Source organism: Chamaea fasciata, unplaced genomic scaffold (genome assembly GCF_029207755.1).
Source record: "Chamaea fasciata isolate MVZ Bird 193981 ecotype frontalis unplaced genomic scaffold, bChaFas1.0.hap1 SCAF_1, whole genome shotgun sequence".
Taxonomy (NCBI): domain Eukaryota; kingdom Metazoa; phylum Chordata; class Aves; order Passeriformes; family Sylviidae; genus Chamaea; species Chamaea fasciata.
The window spans coordinates 112,223,939-112,241,596 of record NW_027094086.1 but is presented as its reverse complement, the minus strand read 5'-3'; the positions used below and the strand labels follow the sequence as shown (position 1 = coordinate 112,241,596).

The window sequence follows — 17,658 nt, the reverse complement described above, 5'->3', positions numbered from 1 at the left end:
AGCAAAAAGTAATAAAAATTAAATGTCTTTTTGCACAGACGATTTAGCTTCTGCATTTAGAAGCAGAAGTAGGATAAATCATGACATGTTTTCACCCAAAACGTTTATTAAAGATGATGTGGGCACAGCACACAGATAAACCACATCCTGAAGCAGGGTTAAACTAGGTTTCACATTTTAAAGCTGAAGTGCTATTTATCTGGAGTGCTTAGAGGTACCTTCTATGTTTGTATATGCAGTTTTAGATTGACAAATGACAAAGACAGCCTGTACTTATAAGGGTGTCATTTACTTCACCTTTTATTAAAATCACCAGCTACAAAATAGACATTTTGTACATAGTACTCCTACATAAGCAACTATGAGAAAATTACATTAGTCCTGAAATTAAACCATCATATTGTGCACCTGGGACATGGTAAGGGGCCAGAAACAATGGAAAATATATGGAGATTGGATAAAGTACTCACATCACACTGGAAGGTTAACCTATAGCTTCAAAGAAATCAGTGCATATGTTGATCAGAGTTATTTTCTGCAACTATGAAAAAAGTTCCAGTTTACTCTCATATAAAAATACTACAGCCACTACTGCTACAGAAAAGGAGTTGTGTTACTTCTGCCTGACATGTGCCATAAGTGTCACAGTGCCTGCAAACAGAGAAATGCACTAAGAACATGAAGAGAAACAACACAGTGACACCTTTTTGATAGTGGTGGTGTCTCAAAACATCACGGACCAAATTTTTAGCTGGTGAAAGGTGTCATAACTTCTCCAGGAATCAAAAAATCGAGTGCTCACCAACAATCTGGACCATAAACAAAAAATCCTGACACTGTATTCTGTCTTTCCCTTCAAGGTCAAAAAAAGAGAAGGAGAAGGGGTAGTGGTCCTGTATAAGTCAAGATGAAAGAGGAAAGCTGTCCCCTTCATGAAGCATTCCTTGTGCACTCTGCACTGCACTCTGAGTGACTGGGAGGCAAAAAAAAGCCTTATGGGCCCTGAATTTAGGCTTTCCAAGATCAGGATAACTGGAATAGCCAGAAGCACACTCCATCAGTAAATGATGGAGTGATTTGTGGGTATTGAAGAGCAACGTACAGGGGCCACATTGTGATACTCATTTTACTATCAACATGGTTTTTTCTTGAAGTCCAGTGGATCACTCTGACAGCACAAGTATATCCACTTCCAGGACACTGTTAAACGCACCTGTCAAGGGCTGCCGGTGACCCTTGCTCTTAACTACTGCTCTGACAGTGACAGTGTGACCTCCTTGGTTATCATGACCTGGTTAAGCTTTGCATACCGTCATCCTGGAGACTGGAAGTAGGAATTTCCTGCAATGTTGGATCCTAGTACAATGTAGGCAGTGAAAACAGGGAAGTTTTGTGTTTAAAACAGCTTTCAGGAGGACAGAAAACATTACAGCAAAAAGGTTCATACTGGTTAGTGCTACATCAAATACAGAATAAGGAACAAACAGCAAAACATTAACATTGGGTAGATGTTAATTACAAGGTGAAAGACATGGCTATTTCCATTAGCTTGCTGCAACAACTTCATCAAAAGAAATACATTTCTATCTTTATAAAATTGATCTTTTTTATGGAATAAAAAACAGATGAAAAATATAGTCTAATTCTTAACACAAAGTGCAGAACTTAATTTTGAAACTTAAGATTTACCAAAAACATTCAAACTTTTCATTTCTTAAAATCACAGGAAGACCTTCTCTGATCACCACTACTGTAATTTCAGAGTAAAATTACAAATTATACACTGATAACATAAAATTGAGTCATCTCAAATCTGTAGGAAAATACAAACAATGACAAATAAGTAATTTTGCTATATTATTAATATAAAGTCACCATGCATAAAAATAGATATCTTCTGGGTAAATATATTTTTTTTCTCTGTTAAAATTTTAAAGTGCATCTAAAAGCTTCTAAATAACTCTTTACACTTTAAAAATAGATGAAGGTGAACAGCAGTTCAGAAATGGTAAGAAACAGCAGTTCAGAAATGGTAAGAAACAGCAGTTCAGAAATAGGTACATCCTGCTAACAAAGATGTTCTAAATGTTATTCCAATATTTTCAGCTCTCCTAAAGTGGTGATATTTTGGGTGGGCAACACTGGCAAACACTGACTGGACCAAATGACTGTGTTTCATAGAATCACAAAATCCTGTGGATTGGAAGGGACCTTAAATGGTCATCTGTTCAACCCAGCAGGGTCAATATTGGTTACTCAGGGCATTAAGCAGGAGGTTTCTGCAAATCTCCCACTGTGACGACTGCACTGAGCCTCATTGTACTGTCTGCCTGTGCTCACAGCAGAAAACCTGGGCAACCCACCTAGTTAGGTGGCCTTGAGGAGCTCATTTTACATAAGTTCACAATTTCCAGTCTTATCATGTTAATTGCCAAACTAAAATATTGACAGAGTAGATAAGACAATTAACTAGCGTCAATTCATTCGTAATAGCAACTTCAGAGGAATTTTGCCTGCATGCATAAGTGACCAGTTTGAGCTACACTGTGCACAGGCACCCAGCAAATAGCTGCCTTTCCTGGGACATAGACACCATTTTCAGAAGTGCTCCCTTCTTGAGGAAACACTTCCCAAAATGGCAGCAATGGTGCCGGAAGCACCAGCCTGCCCCCCAGCCCCCATCAGCAAATACTTTCCTGTGAAGGGTTGTTCTGCCTGCAAAGTTCTCAACACCAACCTGTAAAATGACAGTTTCCAAACTATACATCAAGCTTTTTACTACCTTTCACAAAACAGCACCAGAATGCTGCTGCCACTCTCTCTCCATAAATATCACACATAGGCAGCACCTGATGCTGTGGAGCTACAGCTACAAGTCCTTAGCAAGAAGCTCGATTTCATCCAGCAGGAAGTCCATGTCCTCCCGGCTAACTTGCGGGCTGATGACCACCTGGCGGAAGAAGTTGACTTTGCCCCAGTGAGGCTGGTACCCAAGCATCATGCTGCCTTTCTTCATCATCCTCTCCTTAATTATAGGAGCAACCTGAAAGTAGAGACAAAAAAAAAAAAAAAAAAAAAAGGTTTGATGTCACGCTCAGAAATATAACAAGTTCAGGCAGGTAGTGTATTTTGTGACTTAAAAAGTTTTTCTGAACTGTCTGAGTTTTGCACTCCTAGCCTGCCTTCCCCACTGCCTGCCCCAAGGAAAGCCAAACTCAGACTAGCAGGTTTAAAGCACTGAGACCCTTGTGTTCTGTAGTTCCTGAAAGAATTGGAGCAAGATCTAAACCCTGGTGCTTGAGGCAATCATCAGTGACATGGGAAAGGCTGGGTTAAGGTCCCTAGTCTTCCTGCTTTAGATCAAAGGTTTGAACTCAGGAAGAACATCAGCTGCAGCTGGTTAAAGGCAGGGTTTGTCTTCTTGTGCTAATAGGCTAAGCATGACTTCTTGCCCTTGATGACCCTTCACCACATCTGCAAAGCAGCTGTCCCTAGAGGACATTCTGCACTGAACCCCTGTGAGACTCAAGTTGCAAAAAAAGTCAGTGTGATGCAATATTCAAGGACAAGGCCTGATCCTGGTGCTTAAGATTTCATCTTGTAGATTTCAGACATGAGTAACTTTTGGCTACACCAGTCTTGTGCTGCATGGGATGAAATCTCATAGCTGTCTTACTGCAGAAAAAAAACCATGCGTGAGACTGGCAGAGTCAGGTCCTTATGGCAGAGCATTTGATCTCATCCCAGCAGGGCTGTTAACTTTGGCCAATTAATTTTGTGCATAGCTTAAAGTATGTGAGTAGTTCTGCATTGCAATGCTTGAGATAGGTCATAAGCTTAAATACATTGCTGGACTACTCCTTAGAAGGCAGAACTAAGTGTTTTGACACGAGTATTTTTTAAAAGGTCTTGCATTTTAATATATTAGTAATAACATCAAGGTATTTCAGAAGAGTGTGTTCCTCTCCTCTTTATGATGGCTTGACTTTGAACTAAGAAAATAGGTGTGTGACCTAACCTTGGTTTCTGTATTAATTTATTTCAGCTCTGAAACTTTCTGCCTGATTTGCAAAAGAAAAAATGATGATGCCAAACTTACCTAATAGCTTTATTTATACATGACATATTTCAGTAGTCTTTTTTGCTTAGATAGAAACAGACAAGGTTCTCAATGCTAACAGCCTGGTTTTATGTGTTTTATAGTGGCCAAGTCCCCTGAGAATGGGTCACAGCAGCAGAGGAGCAGCTGCCATTTCCTCAGAACAAAGTCCCAACTGCACAGACATGAACTGCAACTTGTTACTTCCAAATATATTCATCTAGTTTGCTTGTGGGAGTAGCAGGCAAATTAATAACAAATTCAATTTATTTATTGAAAAATAAAATAAAATCCTCTCCACTTCAGACCAAACATTCCAAACTGCACCCCTACCATCTGTGTCCTGACAGTACCTTGACACTATGACATCATGCCCCAGAGGGGTTGTGCTGGGCACCATGTACATACAGAAAAGAAAAAATTCCTCCATCTCTGTCCTTGACAGAGCCCCCAGGTGACTTCTGCTCATGGAATAAAGACACTACAAGTGCAAGGGGAGAAGCAAATTCTTCTTAATACACTTTCTCGGGCTCTTTAAGATTCAAATCCCTATGGCAGCTTTTAGCCTTTATTGATGTTCCATCACAGTTATTTCATCTTTTGTATCACACTATTGATTCTCTTCATCCCAACACCTGGCGCTCCATAATCCATCATCCCAAAATGTGCAGCAGCACAAACAGAGGCCATGAAAGCAAAAACATTTACAGCTTCAGTAATTTGAGGACTGTAAATAGGGTTTTAAATTAGGTTTTATTTCTGTAAATAGAGCATTTCAGTAGCTCTTCTCTCGTGGAAAGGAAAGGTAGAAAAACCTCACTTTCATGATCTCATTTATTATCTCATTCATCCTCCATGCTAATGAAGCTGTCCTCTTAATCTGAAGTGTGTTCATCCTTTTTTGAAGGCAAAACAAACTCTTCCTACATAAATAAAACAAAACAAAATACTGATTTATAAGTTTTTGACAGGGTTAGTTTTGGAAAGACTTTCCATCACAAATTTTGCATGTTCTTTTTGCTAAAGTGGTTCAGTCAGTGTAAAAAAACTGTGAAAGATCCTATCCACAGAAAACAGTAAGGAACAGAATCTATGTTCAAATGCTTAAGCGCATGTCTCACAAAAAAACCATTAAATGATACCTGCATGCTGAGGCTTGGACTTGAGTGGCACAGGGTATGACTGCTAACAGAAGGGGAAGGCAGTTACCACTCTGCAGCAGAAAAATTAGACCTATAAGAAACTAATTGCCTAGTGAGGAGTTCAATGAGTTTAATTCTCACTGAAGTCAATGAGAAATGAGGATGCTCAAATATTAGAAAGAGCTGCACAGCCCCATTCAGGATAGGCTCCTTGGAAAGCAATTTAGTGAGAGCAAGATTGCTTCACCAGCCCAATTATTTTCCTATGGAACTTAGTTCAAATTGTAAATCTAATTCTTTATGTGACCCATCCATGGAGCAGCCTCAGAATTTTAAGTGTAATATAACCTAAACCTGAAGTTTTCTTCTCTCCTTTGCTCTCTTCACCTCTTCCTTCCCACTGCTAGCCTCCCCTACCAATCCACCCTGGAGACTATTGCTTCAAACACTCACTACAGCAGCATAAAAGCTATTAGTCAGGCTCTTCTTCCACCTAGGAATGTGGGGAGTAGGTGCCGTGTGTGCAAGGCCATTCTACACCAGAGTTTTCCACATTGCTCTGTGCAGCCAGAGCCCAGAGAGCTTTTCCTAAGGATTGATGGGTGCATCACAGTCTGCCTGCGCAGAACTACAGAGAAGCTGTAACAGCTCATACTTCCCTAACTACTGATAGCAGAGCTTTTTAAAACAGACCAAAGATCGCAGAGTAGTTTAGCTCCTTCTGTACCTACTTGAGTGACAGGGTAATCTCTTTTCCCACTCTCAGCCAGCACTCAGCCACACTACCAACAATAAAAAGTTTTAGCCCTGAACTTTAAGCTGTTTCCATCAAGAGTCCAGACCACAGCTGATCCTCATACATATTTACATGGAAGATGCCAATGCTTCTTCCCAGCACATATACACACAGAGCAGTATGATAAGTAACTGGGATCAGCTTAAACACTACAGCTGAAGTATCTAGTGTACCAGGGGGATCAGAAGAGCAACATATCTTCTTCTCTATATCTCAAGTATCCTTGAGAAAAGTGATTCTGCAGTCACACCACAGGGCAACATTTATCTTTAAACCACTGTGTCCTACTAATTGACTCATCAATGACATTTAATCAAATTTCTCCAACACTTTAAGAACCTTCCTCAGGCTCAGGTTATAACAGCATAAAACACTTCAACAACCACCATTACAGACTGACTCAACAAAAGGATTGAGCACATTCTTCCCACGAGAATCCTATATCCAGTGTCTCCAAGAGTTAGTTCCCACATTTGGACAATAAAAATCAATTCAGAGGACTTGATGAAACCCATATTTGATCAAATTTCTTCTTCCAAATAGCAAGGCCTCCAAAACCATTTTCACCTTGGTCAAGCCATACAAGTCTTGTTCTTAGGCCAAGAACAACCTTCTAGCACATGGGTTTGTTGTGCAAAGGGAAACCTTCAGAGCAGCTCTGTTAAATAGGTAATGTTCTCACTCCATCAGTCATGGCACAGTATTATACTGTGGAATTCATTAATTATTAGCTGCCTTTTGGTAAACATTATGGACATTTGCCAGAAGAACTGGTTTGTAAATTTTATTCTAATAACAAAACAAAAAAGAAAAATCACAATAAGAAAACAAAGTTCCTAATTTGTTCAAAGCACATCATCTCATTGACTTCCAAAATACATGCCCTGCTATCACCAGTTTGTAGTTCAAGTTGTACACTTAGAGCAAAACAGCAGATACCTTCTGATGCAAAAGAACAGAATAGAGTAATCTGGCTCCTTTGTTCATACAAGGTAAATGCACTGGGCCCCGAGCCCCAACTGCACTGGTGCTGCTGGGTATGGATAGCTAAATAAGTTGTCCTAGAGAGAAGCAGAATTTCCCCAAATATATGCAGTCTTGTTCTTTTTTGCTGAAACAAAGAAATCGGCACCTACTGGTATTAATTAACTCCTTACTTCTCTGTGCTAATGCTGTCCCTGACAATTGCAATTAACAGACATGCTGAAAATGCAAGAAAGCTCAGGCTAGACAACTGCAAACTGGCTTGCTGATAATGGAAGACCATGTCAACCTTGATTATAAATTTCCTTCTCTAGTACCTTCCTTTAGTCCGTGAGTGATCTCATTTTAGACCTAATTGGGTATTTGCACACTGTCTCATCACAAAAGATATTCCCCGACACTGTACCTTTGTAACCTGGATGTCACCTGTACTGCTCTCATTCTCACAGACTCCAGCTGGATTTCTGTAGTCATGCCTAATGTTACATATCACAACAGTTTTTCCAAACTGTAGGCTAGAGGTTATAAGCTTTAAAAGCAACATTATGTTATTTTTTTATTTAAACACGGAGGCAAAAGGAGTGAGTTGCAAAACTGCTAACAATGCTGGGTAAAAATATTCTGCTAAGCAATGAGTTTATGAAAATATATTGCTTCAGGGGGGAAAAGAATGTGAAATTGAAAAATAGCCTAAGATAGCATCAGCCAGAAAAATAAAGAAACCTGAAAAGACTAAACTTTCTCTAAACTTTGGAAACAAACATATTTTGAGTATTTGTTTCAAAATACTGTTTTCAATTAAAACTTAAATTCAATTGGAAATTGACCCATTTTTATTAAAGCCCGTAGAAAAGGACTGAGAAAATTGACACTATGCAAATTGCTTCATTTTAGCTTGCCAGAAAACAACTTTCTGGTCAATTAAAACCAAAAATTTCTTCTACTTTCCCAATTCAATGGCCAAGCAAAAAAAAAAAAAAAATTCATTATTGTACAACCATAAGTATGTGGGACCAAAAGTGCTGACACTGCTTAAATAAAACATCTGTAGAATTTTTGTCCCTCAGAAAAGACAGAAAGTATGAGAAAACTCGTGGGAGTTCCCACTCTGTTGGCAAAACCTGTCTGGACATCCATATGAACAGCTTTGAGAAGTGTGGATGAGTCTAAATGTGCTAACCTAGCAAGTACTACAAAGACAGAATGCCTACAAAAACTAGTGTTAATATTGGCAACTGCTATAAGAAGCATTTTTCCAAATCTTTTGAACAGTTCCCAGGTGACTGAGCATCTCTGCAACATAAAGCTGAAGAGTTACTCCAGTTGCTGGCAGCAGTAAGTCCCAGTCACAGGACCCCATTCTGCTTCTCCTGATATTAATTTCCAAATTGCCATGGACTTCAGTGGAAGCAGAATGCAATTATCTAAGTTTCCTGCTTAAGCCTCTGCTTCAGGTGGCAGTTTGCAAACAGCCTTCAGCTTTTGCTACAGAAAGCCACATTCACAGTCAATCAATAACCTTTCTAGGGATCCATAAAAGCAGGTTAGACAGCATTGGAAGAACAGGAGAATATTAGCAGCTCAAACTATTCCTCTTCCACAAATACAGCCTTGATTAAATTTTCCGAGGTACAGAATACCACATGAAAAACTGGCTGAAGATTCGTAGCTAAAAGACAAAAAAGCTGCCCTTTACACAAAAGGGAAAGACGACATTCTCATGATTTCAGAGATATGGGAAACACATTTTTTGTCCTTGTCTAAATTGTTCCTCACAATGGAAGACAAGTTTATACAGAACAGACCCTCTCATCTGACCACAAAAATCTATTTTGTCTCCCCAAGAAGGGGCAAATTTTCATTTGGAAGTTCATGATTTTTACCTTAAAGGCAACTATTGGCTGTTCAAAGTCCGACAAGTTATTCTTCCTGCTAGAAATGAGTAGTCTGAATCCATGCATATTCATAACAAAACAGCTATTTTGGCACAGCAATTGCCACCAAAAAAAAAAAAAAAAAAAAAGTCAATAAACCCAAATTCATGAAGTATTTGGGCACAATCTTAAATTTTTACATACTGATCAATTATTTTCAGGGGTTTTCCACAATACAGTTTCTTATCTTGCTTAAATTATAGAACAGTCATTTGAAATACTGGATACAGACTCCACAACTAGGACTGGTCCCAAACTCTGCCAGAGGCTATTTGGACAAATTACTACATCTCTTTTGGGTAACATGCTTCTTTTCCCCTTTATAACCCTTCAGAACAGTGAAGTCTTTATGTGTTCATACACTGGCGAGGGCTGGTCTCTTCTCTCAAGTAACAAGCAATGGGACAAAAGGAAATGGCCTCGAGTTTTACCAGAGGATGTTTGGATGGAATATATTGGAAAATTTTTTCACTGAAAGGGTTGTCAGGCACCAGAGGAGTCCACCCAGGGAAGTGATTCAATCACTGTCCCTAAGTATATTTAAAAGCTGTGTAGATGGTTTAGTGATGGACTTGGCAGTGCTGGGTTAACGGTTGGACTCAATGACCTAAAAGGTCTTTTCCAACCTAAATGACTCCATGATTCTATTATTCTATCTACTGCAATTGGCCAACCCACGACACCCTGGCACAAGTAGGCAGAGCGTCCACAAGGTATGATATATGTGTATTTTATAACTTTTGTGTTAAGTAGGTCTCACAAACACCTGCCACAACATGTCTGCTGCATTTCCCTATGTGGCTGCGGAAGATAAGCTTGATTTTAATTATACCAGTCAGTATCAAGTAAGAACAGTAGCTGACATTTTAATATCCATCACTGGATGCAATACAAATGAACAAAACACTTTCCTTGGTTGCTGTTATCACAAAACTAGCTAAATATTATAAATATTTGGAAGTAATAGTGCTTTCATCATATTTTAACACCAAGAAAGTATATTCCCCACTGTTAAATTTTTCTTGCCTTTTGCTGCAACATCAGTTGCTGGCTTTAAAACAGGCTTTTCCCCTCTTGGTGATAATTAAAAACAAACTCAGACCATTTGTCAGCTGTCACAGCAACCAGGACAATCGAAATACCAAATATTTGCACACCCAATCACAGCTTTGTTCCTGTAGCCAAGGCTCTCTGTAAAACCCAAACATGTTTTTCTTTTGTCTAGAATCTGTTCTGGGCCCACATCCCTAAACCACTAATAAATTACTGCCTTACACTATTGCGCCAGTGCTCCCCTTGTGCCACACCACGCAACAAAAGCAGAAATAAGTGCATTTGTCAAAATAGCAGTAACCACTTCCATGTTCTTTGGGCAACTAACTTATCAAAGAAGAACAGATGCTGCAGTATTTTTGTCTCAGTACCAACATTCTCTGTGCACCTTCGACTCACACACAGGGCTGCACAATATGTCCACACTACCATATATTGCACATCATCTTCCCATCCACTGCTTTTTGCCAGAGGACATGTTATGAATCCCAGAAATCCCTGAAAATCACCTGAATAATAGGAGATGGTGGGCTGGCTTCAGATTTTATTTGTCTTCAATGACTTCTTTAGGTTGGTCATTTATGCAAGACAAAATAGCCTTCTGACAAAGGCTTTCACACTAATGGTATTGGCCTCTGGACAGGAGGAGCCAGGAATAAAAGCCCCCAGAACAGAATCAGCACTTGAACAAGTTTGTGTGTGTTTTTACTTACAGCTGAAAAGCACATTGGTGAACAACATGGTTTTACAGGTGCACAATCCCATGTCTGCTTCTGTCAGAGCACATGTGGTTTTTCAAGACAATTCACATGGAATTCTTATTATTTTCCTGTCATTTCTCTGTTGTTTTACCAAGATCTTATTAACAAGCCATGTAGAAAGTGCAGGCATTAAGAAAACTCCAGAGGCTAGCATGCAACACTATTATTCCAGTGTTCAAAAGAATTGAGAACTACTGGTTTTATAAAAGTAATTATTTTAAAAGCTTTCACAGCATACACAGGACTCTTCTGTGCACCATTTTATTAAGTTCTCATTTTAGTGACTAGGATTTCCAGTCTTTCAACCCTGCTAAAGCTCCCCTTCTCCATCCAGGATGAAAGGGTAGTATGTCATCTTAAAAACAAGAGTAACAAAAAAATCTTAGCCTTTATGGTTTTCATGCACAGGGCTGAGATTCCATTCTATTCCGTTGAGGGAATAAAGAAACCACAGTGCAATGTGAATGTCTGGGGCTGGGAGGAACATTTTACAACAGAAGATGGTTGCATTATGTGGTGACACAAGTTCAAAAACTCAACATGCTTCTAGTGTAGAAAAAGGAATGTCACTTCAGAAACTCAGAATTATTCCCCACTGTTAAGATCTTATTTACTATTTGCGCAAGTCAGCTTCTGGTGTAAGATATCAGCACCTTCTGTATTTGCATTACACTAAGAACTACAGAGCAATGCATATTCTTTAACCAGATTGAAAGAAAAATGGGTATTTCAACAAAACTAGGTAACTTTCATGCCTTGTTTTTTTGCCCTTAAAGTCATCATACTGGCTCTCTCAGAGGCTGCATACAATTACTTGGGGATCATGAGGGGATGTGTCTACTATGACCCAAAATGTTAACACAAAAGCAAGGCAGTTGTCTAATTTGATCACCCAATTTAAAACAGTAAACTATGCCATTTGCCCCTCCACACAGTGAAACACAAGACCAACAACTGTCAGTTATCAAAATGGTTTTTCTACCTGAGACCCCTTTTCGTAATGCCTGATATGGCTATGAAACAAAGGCCATCTAACCCTATCAAAGTCAACGCAACATTTTTCCTGTGTACATCTTGCCCCCAGAGAATGTTCATTCCAGCTCAGCCTTGCTCCTCTCCTCATTCCCAGTGAGTTGTTTTATCTTTTTTTTAATCTCCAACCTAAACCCAACATATGTTACAAACGTCTGTGATTAATGCATGGACAGCCAGGAAACTGAAAGAACAAAGCAGGATCTCTAGGGTGTCAAAATGTGCAATTCTATTGCAGTGTGAAAGGGTGAAAAATGAAAGGAAAATAATGATTTGCACCTATGAGTACTTGCAAACTAAAGAGCCAAAATATAGGTAATGATGATTAATAATAGTCTGAGGTAAGTAGAACTAGACTGCAGTCAATCCCTAGATAATTTAGGGTCAGTTGAAGGGGGAATATCAGACTAGGCACAAAATTTAGAATCCATTTTGCAAGGATTTGTAACCTCAAAGGAATACACAAAATAAAAAATCTGCTAACCTTGGGCTTAAACCATTAGAGACACAGATATGGCTCAGTATTCAGAGGCACAGATGAAATTTTCTAATCCTGTACACCAAATTGCTCTGAGGATCTTATTCTTCCACCAGTCTGACCAGATATTCCCTACAGACCATGGTTAATGCCACAATTTTCCCTAGTGCCACATCTACCTATAAATCACACACAATCAGAAAGGAAAAAAAAAAAGCAGAGTAAAGCACTTGCATGTTTTTGTAAGGGTTCTGCACCAGCTATTTTTGCAGAGAAGGAGAGCAAGAACAATGTTTTGAGCTTTGAAAGCAATTATGATCTGCTATACAAAACTCATCCACTAAAGTCTGATAGATTTCACTTCCTTTATTGAAAAAGTTTTGCAGAACTCAATAACTACAAATATTCCGCTTACAAAAATTTGTAATTTTTCTGATTGTTCAGTGTGTGTCGTAAAGGTTCTCTAGACGAATCAACATTCACCTACAGAACTCTGCCATTGAAGTCACAGAGGGTTTTATGGTTAATTCATCTGTGGTAGGGTTAGACTAGCCCATGTTTCCTTATAAATACTATCTGTTAAATTATCTATTATTAAATTACCTATTAAATTTGGAAGGAAGGTCTAAATATCTGTTGAATATCAATATCAAGGATTTGCTACTGCTTTTAGAGGAATGCTTCTCAGATATAATACATTTTTTCAGACTTGTAGGTATTTCCGACCATATTGACCCCTTTGGAGAGTAACGAGAAATCCTTCCCTTGTAGGCAGGAAAAAGAAATATATTCCATCTCATTCCTCTTGAAACTCCTACAGCTAGAGAGGACTCTGTGCTTAAATATCTGAAGCACATAATGAAATCCAAAATCCTAGAAAGAACTTTGTATCTCACTACACATGAAGGAGCAGGATTTCCTCCCACTCATCCCCAAAAACTTTTTTGACACCACTCGCAACATCACACAAGTATAAAGACTGCTTAATTGCACAGATGATGCAAGGTATACACTTTTTCTGTGGCATTAATAGTAATTGATTTTTTCTGAATATTTCTGAAATTTCTTATCAACCAACAGCAAGGAAGGGAAGTTTTATGTGAAGGAAGGACAATTTAGGGCCCGGACCTATTTTCCTCCTGGAAATACAATACAGTATTTACCTTCAGTTCCTGAAGGAAGTGTTAGTGCTGCTCCCCTCTCCTTCTGCTGAAGTTGGTGACAGGAAACAGAAGAGTGCTAACGTAATAAGCAGATACTAATTTAAGTGGACACAAGCTTAAGATTTATTGACCTGAAAGCAAGAGGTCAATATGTATTCAGAAAACAATAAATCTTTATACTTCATTCTAACAGATGTTAATCCAATGTATTATTAAATCCATCCCATTAAAGCTAATTAGACTATGTGTCCTCATGAGCCTAGTTGCCAATAGTCATTAGTATTGCCTGGGTCATTATTACTACGCTTTGATAATTAAATCATGTAATATTCAATAAAATTAAATACATGGGGATAGAAATATTTATTTTTCTCTATCATGACTATATTGTTGTGCGTTTCATTAGGTTCTCCTTCATGCTGCTATAGACCTTTCTTATATTCTTCTGCCAGGACCAGCACAGCTAAGGAATCAAAAGCTCTGTTTAAACCACACCATTTTTTAAACTTTTTCATTTGCCTTAAAAACCCTGATGCTCTTAAAGCCACGTCCATCTACTTGTCATGCTCTAGGCAGGTAAGAAGGAGAGACACAAAAGAGTAAGTAGCTGCTGTTAGGGAAAAGGAAAAGAGAAAAGGAAAAAGAGCCTTACTCCTAAGTACAAATGAAAAATTCCTTCTATTTTGGAGTTTTACAGTGCTTTCCATCTTCACATTTCAATGTACTTCTTAGATAAGAAGAAATACTATTATTTCCATCTTGATCTCTGAAAGGAACTGAGTCACACAGAAAGGAAATAATGACTGAGATCTTAATCACAACTCTACACCAAATCTAGACATCACTCAGGTACATTAGTGAGCAGGACAGGGGTTTTTTAGTGCAAATTGGCCCTGCAAATACTCTTGCAGAATACACACAAACTTATCCCATTTGGGTCAAAGAGGTTTCCTTCCTGGAGGAGCCTCAGCTGAACAGCAGCAGCAGGATGCAATGCAGAGTGCCCCCTTGCAGTGCAGGTGCCAGCTCCTCCAGTGGGTAGCACTCCACAGTGCACACCCAGGGCTGCTGACTGCTGTGAGCTTCACTCTTAATGAAGGTTTAGTGAGGGATCACAGAAAATCAAATCCTGGACACTCCATCTTCTTTACACCACACTCATCATGAACACAGACTACCATTTCCCAAGTTCCGGCTCTGTATATTGACTTAGATTGATCTTTGACAATATTTTTGCTTCAGGACCCACACTGTTTACAGACTGTAGTTGGTTATTTTTGTAAGACCTTCTCACATAAAGGGAGCAACAGCTTGAGAGAAGTGTTAGGTACATTGAACTGTGCAACATGTTACTCAGAGACACAGCCTTCAGCACTGAGATAAAATGTGGAAGTAGGATCCCATTCCCATAATTTAGGCAGTCTAAAGGTTAGACATCTAGCCTATGCTAGCCATCTAGGCTTTGTCTTTAGTTAAGAAAGAAAAAGAGGTACTGCTAGAGAGTGATTCATCTTATCCTAGAAGAAGACAGGCCTTAAGAAAGATGGGCTCAGTTTGAAAAGCCTCCTACACAGGCTTCAGCAGAAGACTTCTGCCTAAGTTTTAGTTGGCTAATACAAGGTAAGATGAAGCCCGGGCAGACAGTTTATCTTGAATCAAAGCTATCTAAAACCATGTTCCTCTGCTGTTTCTAACTGGTGGATTGTCCCAAAAGCTGCACTAGACGAAATATAGAGGGAGGATTTCCAAAGCACAAGAAGATTCAAGGGGAATCAAGTGTGGAAAATGCATTATGTGATACTTAGGTGAAGAACCAAAGGTGTGGCCAGAGAGAGGTCAGGAGGATGGGGGAAGGTGAGGAAAACCCCATGAAGCATTACAGGCTTGGGGCAGAGGGGCTGGAAAATGGCTCAGTGAAAAAGGACTTGGGACTGCTGGTTGACAGCCAGCTGAACACGAGCCAGTGTCTGTGCCCAGGTGGCCAAGAAGGCCAGTAGCATCCTGGCCTGCATCAAAAATAGTGTGGCCAGCTGGACCAGAGCAGTGATCCCCCCTCTATGCTCAGCAGGGGTGAAGGCACACGTCAAGTCCTGTGTCCTATTTTGGGCCCCTCACTACAAGAAAGATATTGAGGTGCTGGAGAGAGCCCAGAGAAGGCAACAGAGCTGGGGAAGGGTCTGGAAAGTCCAATGAGGAGTATCTGGGGTTGTTTAGTGCAAAGAAAAGGAGGCTCAGAGAGTTCCTTCTCACTCTCCAGAAGAACCTGAAAGAAGGGAGTAGCCAGGTGAGGGGCAGCCTCTTCTCCCAGGCAACCAGTGAAAGCACAAGAGGAAATGGCCTCAAGCTGCACAAGAGGAGGTTCAGGTTGGACTTCAGGGGGAATTACTTTACAGAAAGGGTTATTAAACATTGGAATGGATTTCCCAGGGAGGTGGTGGGTCACCATCCCTGGCAGTGTTCATGAAACACACACTTAGTTCCATGGTCTAGTTGACAAGGTGGTGGTCAGTGAAAGATTGGACTAGATCTTAGAGGTCTTTTTCAACCTAAGTGACTTTTTGCATTAAAATAGGGAAAGTAAGATTAACAGGGCAGATACAGACAGACAGATGGTCAGCACCCTTACCTATCTCAATCCTGCCCTTAATCACTGCAGACTATCCTATGTTCTTATTAAATCTGATTTCTTTCATCTGTATGGATGTATGAACATTAATAAACCTCAAAATGGACAAGCCAGATAGCAGGACAGAAAGACCGAATACCTGCAACCAAGGTGTCAGCAACTGGATAGACTCAATTTCCAAAACCAGCTACTAGAGAAACGGAAATGTGCGTATATTTCAAGACTTCAGTCCCTACCAACTGAAGAGAATATGATTGTTTGTAGTTTCCATGTCTGTATGACATGATTTTAGATGTGTTCACAGGGATACCAGTAAAGACACTGCTTTCTGTGCTGATCTCTGTAGCCAGCTGTGTGTATATCATGTATTTTGTGTGTGTGTATGTGTGTGTGCATGCACACATGTGTGCACATATGCACCTCTTGGAATTTGTGTACTCACTGGACTTTAGGACAGGGAATCACAATGGTCTCACACCTACTGGGCTGGAAAAGGAGGAATGTTGCTGGGTCCCAAGGCCAGCCACCTTCTGACATTGTACTGAATTGTCACTGCTCTGAAGTCTTCTCTGTGGTTGATAACCCAAGCCAATCCTTCTATGATTCTGTGGTTTTCACTGAAATGGTAGGGATTTGTGCTTTGAATAATTTTCTAAGTATAAGAAATCATTTGCATTTTATCCCAGGAGCATCCCATTGGACCCGCAAATGTACACTGATCATTAGAAAACTCTGGGGTGGAGCTTCATCTGGCATGAACTTGAAATGGAACTTCAGACTAGGATTAAATCCACACATGTTTTTACCTCATTATTTATCATATGTTAAATTCCCTAAGATCAAAAACTTAAACTGCACAGAATGAGGCAATGTGAGGTTTGCATTTCTGATGCTGTTTGAGCAAGAGCCATCTTTAACCAAGAACAGTTGTGAGGATACGTGCAAACACCATCCTGAGGGTGTGCCTCAACTCTCCTGACGCTATTTCCCTTCTATGTTTGGAGCCAGTTTTTATAAATTTAGCACATGCAAATTCCTTTGGTGCACTGCTGCCAAGCTGGCAATGTGTACATGCAAAGATCAATTTTTCCTGTAAGCACAGATTATTTGGATGCATATGTTACATATATGTATACATACAGCTGTGTAGGACCAATTTAGAATGAAAGTCAGGGTTCAGTGGACACCTCCAAAAAACACAAACACAAAAAACAAGCCAAAGGAAAAGCTCCATCTTGTACCTGGCACAGCTCTCCAACAGGCTGCAGAGCAAATGACTCTCAGATCTAGCCTGGCTACAGGCTACTGCCCTCCTACTAGCTTCAAACTGTTGTTATTTTACTTCACTCAGATGATTCTCATTATAACTGGGATGAGTCCTGAGTTTAAAAGTCAGTGTATGAATCATTTAATCAACTCAGTTGTCTGGAATTTAGCTTTTCCATGCATTTCCTCATTGCTACATGGATCACCAGTGTAAAACACGTTGTAGCTGCATCAAATTTCCTTTGGCTCTTTTAACCCTAGAGTTGCCTGTGAGCATATACGTATTTGGTGCTATCCACCTTCCTAACCACTGATCTGTGCCTT

At 39.7% G+C, this 17,658-nt stretch overlaps 1 protein-coding gene across 3 annotated transcripts in view; it reads right to left on the bottom strand.

Moving 5' to 3' along the window:
- Positions 1-284: 284 nt before the first annotated feature.
- The window catches only part of GADL1 (glutamate decarboxylase like 1), an 82,972-nt gene continuing 65,598 nt past the window's right edge, over positions 285-17,658 (bottom strand). For all 3 annotated transcript variants that reach the window (XM_066194049.1, XM_066194066.1, XM_066194057.1), the window contains exon 15: positions 285-3,043. In XM_066194049.1, the coding sequence (XP_066050146.1) occupies positions 2,870-3,043 (174 nt within the window). In that variant the 3' untranslated portion in view covers positions 285-2,869. The remainder of the gene's footprint in view (positions 3,044-17,658) is intronic.